The sequence below is a fragment of the Solea senegalensis genome, linkage group LG9, assembly GCF_019176455.1.
Source record: "Solea senegalensis isolate Sse05_10M linkage group LG9, IFAPA_SoseM_1, whole genome shotgun sequence".
Lineage (NCBI taxonomy): Eukaryota > Metazoa > Chordata > Actinopteri > Pleuronectiformes > Soleidae > Solea > Solea senegalensis.
In genome coordinates this window covers 445,489-451,400 of record NC_058029.1, presented here as the reverse complement: position 1 = coordinate 451,400, position 5,912 = coordinate 445,489, and the positions used below count along the sequence as shown (strand labels likewise).

Here is a 5,912-nt window from a genome sequence, read left to right as displayed (position 1 = left end):
GCTGCTGCCGCCGGAGCTTCTTCCTCCTCCTCCCGCTCACGGCGTCTCCTCCGCGGGAGCCTCCCGTGGAAACGAGCCGCTCTCCGCCTCCCATCGGTCGTCTGTCACGGTGTCTTTGACTGGATTTGATCACGTGCTGCTTAACGCGAGGAAACAGCGCGAGGACAAAGTCACTCTCGAGTGTCATCATCCCGCGTAATTTGGTGTTATTTAAATTTTTCTTAAAAAAGCAGCTTTTGAAGTTAGTCTTAAAGATCCAGTTTGTAACTTTTCACGTGTCACATAAATCTGAGTTAATAAGTTACATCATAATTTACATAAGTTAATAAATAAATAATTTGATGATGATGATAAATGTTAAAAATCTCCTGTCATAGATAAAAATAATTTGTTAATTGGGAATGTCGTTCATTTCATGCCTGGAACTAACGTTTTCCCAGATGTTGCACTACTACAGCGTAATCTGAAGGACTGTATACACTGCAAGGTGTGCATGTGGAAAGGGATGCACTTTATTCATTCATTCATTCTGAAGATAAAAGCAGACAATTTATGGACTTTTAAAGAACTTTGACGGACTTTAAACCTCTTTTCAAAGCAAGTGGCCAATGAGGTAACTTTGAACGTATTTGTCCCTTTGTTTTTATCTTTAATTTCTTTTCATTGACCCAATTTCAGTTGTTGAAGTTATTTTTATTTTACTAGTTTTTATTGTGGTTTTTATCGTCAGTTACTTTTAGCCGTGTTTTAAGTCTTGTACATTTATTTTTGTTGTGTTTTTACATGCATTTTCATGTCTTTGGTCCACTGTGGTTGTTTTTAAGTGCTTCACATATTTTTACATAATTTACATGTAATTAACATAACAATGTTTATTATTTCCACATTATTTATTATTTATATCACAATTGTCCAAAGATGATATACTTTGTTATTTATAAAACACAGATTTACATGCTCTGAAGAGGTGGTTACACAGGAAGTCATGGTGGACACACACTGGTGCCATCTTGGATCCAGGCTGGAGTCCATTACCTGCCAGGTGACGTGGATGTGAAGTGAAGTGAAGTGAACGTGAAGTGTCACTGTGGCTGAAACCTTGTCACCTTCTCCCAGGGACGCAGAGACGCAGGTCAAACGCAGGTGTCCGACCATCTGACACCGAGACGTTCAGTAAACCACATGCTTTTTACCTTCAAAGTCCTGAAGAACCGACGTTAACACATGATGATGATTCTTCTCCTGGATTAACAACGTCCCGAAGAACCGACCTTGCTGATTGTACTTAATTCCATTGTAAATCGCTTTGGATAAAAGCGTCTGCTAAATGACATGTAATGTAATGTAATGTTAGGACATGATGATGATTCTTCTCCTGGATTAACAACGTCCTGAAGAACCGACGTTAACATATGATCATGATGATTCTTCTCCTGGATTAACAACCTCCCGAAGAACCGACGTTACATGATGATGATTCTTCTCCTGGATTAACAACGTCGAAGAACCAGCGTGTGGACATGATGATGATTCTTCTCCTGGATTAACAACGTCCCAAAGAACCGACGTTAGGACATGATGATGATTCTTCTCCTGGATTAACAACCTCCCGAAGAACCGACGTTAACACATGATGATGATTCTTCTCCTGGATTAACAAGCGTCGAAGAACCGGCGTTAACACATGATGATGCTTCTTCTCCTGGATTAACAACGTCCCGAAGAACCGAAGTTAACACATGATGATGCTTCTTCTCCTGGATTAACCTCGAAGAACCGGCGTTACATGATGATGCTTCTTCTCCTGGATTAACAATGTCGAAGAACGAAGTTAACACATGATGATGCTTCTTCTCCTGGATTAACAACCTCGAAGAACGAAGTTAACACATGATGATGCTTCTTCTCCTGGATTAACAAGCGTCCGAACCGAAGTTAACACATGATGATGCTTCTTCTCCTGGATTAACAACGTCGAAGAACCGGCGTTAACACATGATGATGCTTCTTCTCCTGGATTAACAGCGTCGAAGAACCCGGCGTTAAAACATGATGATGCTTTAACACATGATGATGCTCTCTGGATTAACAACCTGCTTCTTCTCCTGGATTAACAACCTCGAAGAACCGACATTAGAACATGATGATGCTTCTTCTCCTGGATTAACAACGTCCCGAAGAACCGACATTAGAACATGATGATGCTTCTTCTCCTGGATTAACACGTCGAAGAACCGACATTAGAACATGATGATGCTTCTTCTCTGGATTAAGAACCGACATTAGAACATGATGATGATTCTTCTCCTGGATTAACAACCATTTCTTGGTCCCGACCCAGTGTTTGGGAAATGACTGCCTTAATTAAAGGGATACTCTACCTCAGTGTTTATTTGTTTTGTTTATTTCCAAAAGATAATAATAGGTGAATAAAAAATCCTGCGTTCACCTTCATCCTTCCTGTGACACAAAGTGACCACACGAGGCAGCAGAGGACCAGCAGCTATGAGGTTTGGTGTAGAAGAGTGAGTGGTTAGATTTAAATCCACTATTAGAGGAAATAAACAAAATTCATCAACATTAGTCACATATTTGGTCTTTTTGAAACAAAAAAATGTAAAAGTGTCCAAGTTTGTCGCATGAAATTTAATGGTTTTTAACTCAAATATCCAAACAAATCATCACAACACTACATGTCAAACAAACATAACCTTTTTATTATCATTATTATCATTATTATTATTTGAAATACCACTTTGTCTCATTAAACATTGGCAGGCAGTGTTTTTTTCCCCGGCAGAACAGAGAGTGAGTTCTAAAGTGAAGCAGGAAGCAGAAAAATAAAAAATACTGTGTACAAAAATACGACTTCACTGTACAAACGCTGCGTCATACAAAGCTGAATGATTCTACATGAGCCTCGCTCTGTGTGTTTGTCCTGGTGAGACTGTAAAAATGATAAATATTGATTTATGTCCAGAATATTGTTTAAGTTGTTTCACTTCATATTTTCAGCCTGATTACATTAGATTTGTTGATTATTTCTAAATCTCTTTCAACACAAACAGAAAATACTGTTAAGAAAATCAAAGTATTAGTATTAGTGCCACATTCTGAAAGAAAGAAAAAAAGAATTCAGACCTTTCTTAGACTTCAGACTTCTTTTTTAGAATTCAGACTTTAATCTCAGAATTCCAATTTAAATCTCAGAATACAGACTTTAATCTCAGAATTCTGACTTTCTTTTTTAGAATTCAGACTTTAATCTCAGAATTCCAATTTAAATCTCAGAATACAGACTTTAATCTCAGAATTCTGACTTTCTTTTTTAGAATTCAGACTTTAATCTCAGAATTCCAATTAAAATCTCAGAATACAGACTTCAATCTCAGAACTCTGACTTTCTTTTTAGAATTCAAACTTTAATCTCAGAATTCAGACTTTTTCTTAGAATTCCGACTTTAATCTCAGAATTCAGACTCTAATCTCAGAATTCATGCTGTTTTATTTTTTTTAAAACTTTTTTTCAAGTATTTTCTTTTTACATGTGGCTCTAATATTCTAATACTCTTCCGTAAAATCCTGATAGTGAAACCACAACCTTGAATATCGACTGTGAGCTTTGGCCAATATTTGCACATTTTTAATAATCACCATTTATTTATTTATACATACGCATTTTTGCTCACAGAAATTTGATAAATGCCATGAGGGGGAAAGTTGTTAAAACTAAGTTTTTATCATCCAAAAATGTACTTTTCATGACCTGTTTCATGTATTTAATATTTAGTTTATATGTCATTTCTATGGAAAATACTGTATAAATTTAGGAAAGATCAGAGAATCAGTATCAATGATGGCTCATTGGCCGCTCTGATTTCTAAAACTCTGCATCAGTTGACTGATATCAGTATAATACAATCTTTTTACTTTTTACTTCTAAACAGTTCAAACATCAAATTTACCACCGAGCCATAACCAGTCATTTCAAAAGTCAATAATAATTTTACAATGCTCAGATTTCCAATATGAAATCCAGTAATTTTGATCCAAATTGGACCAAATATGATAATAATTAGTGATAATTTCTGTTACTTTGGGCTTAAGTGTCAAATGTCTAGTGTGACCTTGAAAAATTCTGGTTCTTTCTTCTCTTTTTTTAACTATTTCATGTAAAAATATGGCGGTTGTTCAATGGAAGCTTCTAAATAAATAAAAACTTCTTATCACATTACTCCAGTAAAAATGTCAAAGATGACATAATTTGACCAACATAAAAATCATAATTTTGCAAGATTACTTCCTGAAAAAGGGAGATCACACTAGGAAAGTATTTTTATAAATGATATTAAAGTAAAACTATGAGTCTTTTGCAAAGTCTAAAACAAAATGCCAGTTTTCAAGTCTCATCAGTTCAGAATTTGACTGATATTCAATTAAAATTGAGCAAAATGAGATTCCACAAGAGTTCAGGATGTGCAAAGGGTCAAAGGTCATCATTCGTTTGCCCCGAACAGCACTGTGTTATATATCAGTGGTTATTTTTGTATTCAGTGGACTTTAATTGGTTAATGTCGGCTTGTATGTGCAGCAGACTATAAACACTCAAGTGTAGACGTCAGAACAAATCAATGAGCAGAGGAGGTCAAACTGCTTCTCGTCAATATCCGAGGATACAGCCACAGAACCAAGCTACAGTCTCATCCAACACTTTAACTTCTGTTTTTTTAAAGTACCTGAGTACCTGTTCAGAAAACAACAACAAAACAAAAAAAATGCAGTTCCATAAATATTCAGCCGCGTCGTGGATTTAAAAAGGTGCGATATGATTAAAGCGGCTCTGTAAACAAGTGAAAACACATCAGGTTCCTCACGTGTAGTAACAGACCTATCGTTCAGTCATGCAACAGAAAGTGTGCACACATTGTGGTGAAAGTGTCTCTCGTGCAAACAAAGAGTGTCATGCATTTTTCATCAGCGATCAATTGTAATTCCACTTTTCCACCGACGGCCAAAAAATAAATAAAAATAAAGATAAAAACGTGACGAAGATGATGCCGTAAAAACACAAAGATTCCCCGGCCAAATGAGATAAGAGCTGAATAAATTCAGCAAGAAACAAGCATCACTTTTGTTTTTTTCACAAAACTCAGCCGCAAACTCTGGATATGTGGCTACCAACAGCAGGACGATGCGTTCACTGTCCACCATGCGTCAAAGAGGATGCCAAAAAAACGCTGTTTAAAAAACACCAACAATAGCAGCAAAATATATATAAAAAAAGTAAATAAATATAAGAAAGACATTCAGGTGTGGACTGAATTCCACGTGGCACAGATCACGAGAGAGAGAGAGAGGAAAAAATAAATACATTTTAGAAAACGTTTAGAAGTGAACTGACGGAAACAGCTAAACTACACGACACACCGTAGATCAAAGCGTCGGTCCTTAAACGCACCTCGGTCTGGATTAAAGCAAGGAATCCTTCGCCGAGGCTTCGATGCTTCAGGCAACACTTTCCCGACCGGCAGTTTTGCTACGCGGCGCCGGGCTTTTCAAACGGGCACCAAAGAACCCTCGTCACTGATGGGGCCGAGGAAAGATCGACTCGAGATCGCAGCTCTGCAAGGTGTGTGAGACGACTCCCGACGTCTCAGGTCTGCGATAAATCGTGGATCAGTCTTTGCTCTCGGCGTGCGTTCTTCTGATGACCGATGAGAAGAAGCTGCGGACCTGCGGTGAACCCATCAACATGGGAGCCTGGTTCTTGTGAACGATCTCAATCTGGTGTGAGGGACACAAAAGATCGGAGGTTTAGTCACAGTGTGGCCAAACAGAACTTTCCCGATACGATCCTCTTCTATTTGTTCTTTAAAGGGTTCGTGTAACTTGGGGTCGTTTCAAGAAACCCC

General features: G+C 37.7%; 1 protein-coding gene across 1 annotated transcript in view; it reads right to left on the bottom strand.

The window, feature by feature from the left end:
* Positions 1-2,631: 2,631 nt before the first annotated feature.
* dgkb (diacylglycerol kinase, beta) overlaps positions 2,632-5,912 on the bottom strand; it is a 71,216-nt gene continuing 67,935 nt past the window's right edge. The window contains exon 25 of the mRNA XM_044034481.1: positions 2,632-5,784. Within this exon, the coding sequence (XP_043890416.1) occupies positions 5,677-5,784 (108 nt within the window). The 3' untranslated portion in view covers positions 2,632-5,676. The remainder of the gene's footprint in view (positions 5,785-5,912) is intronic.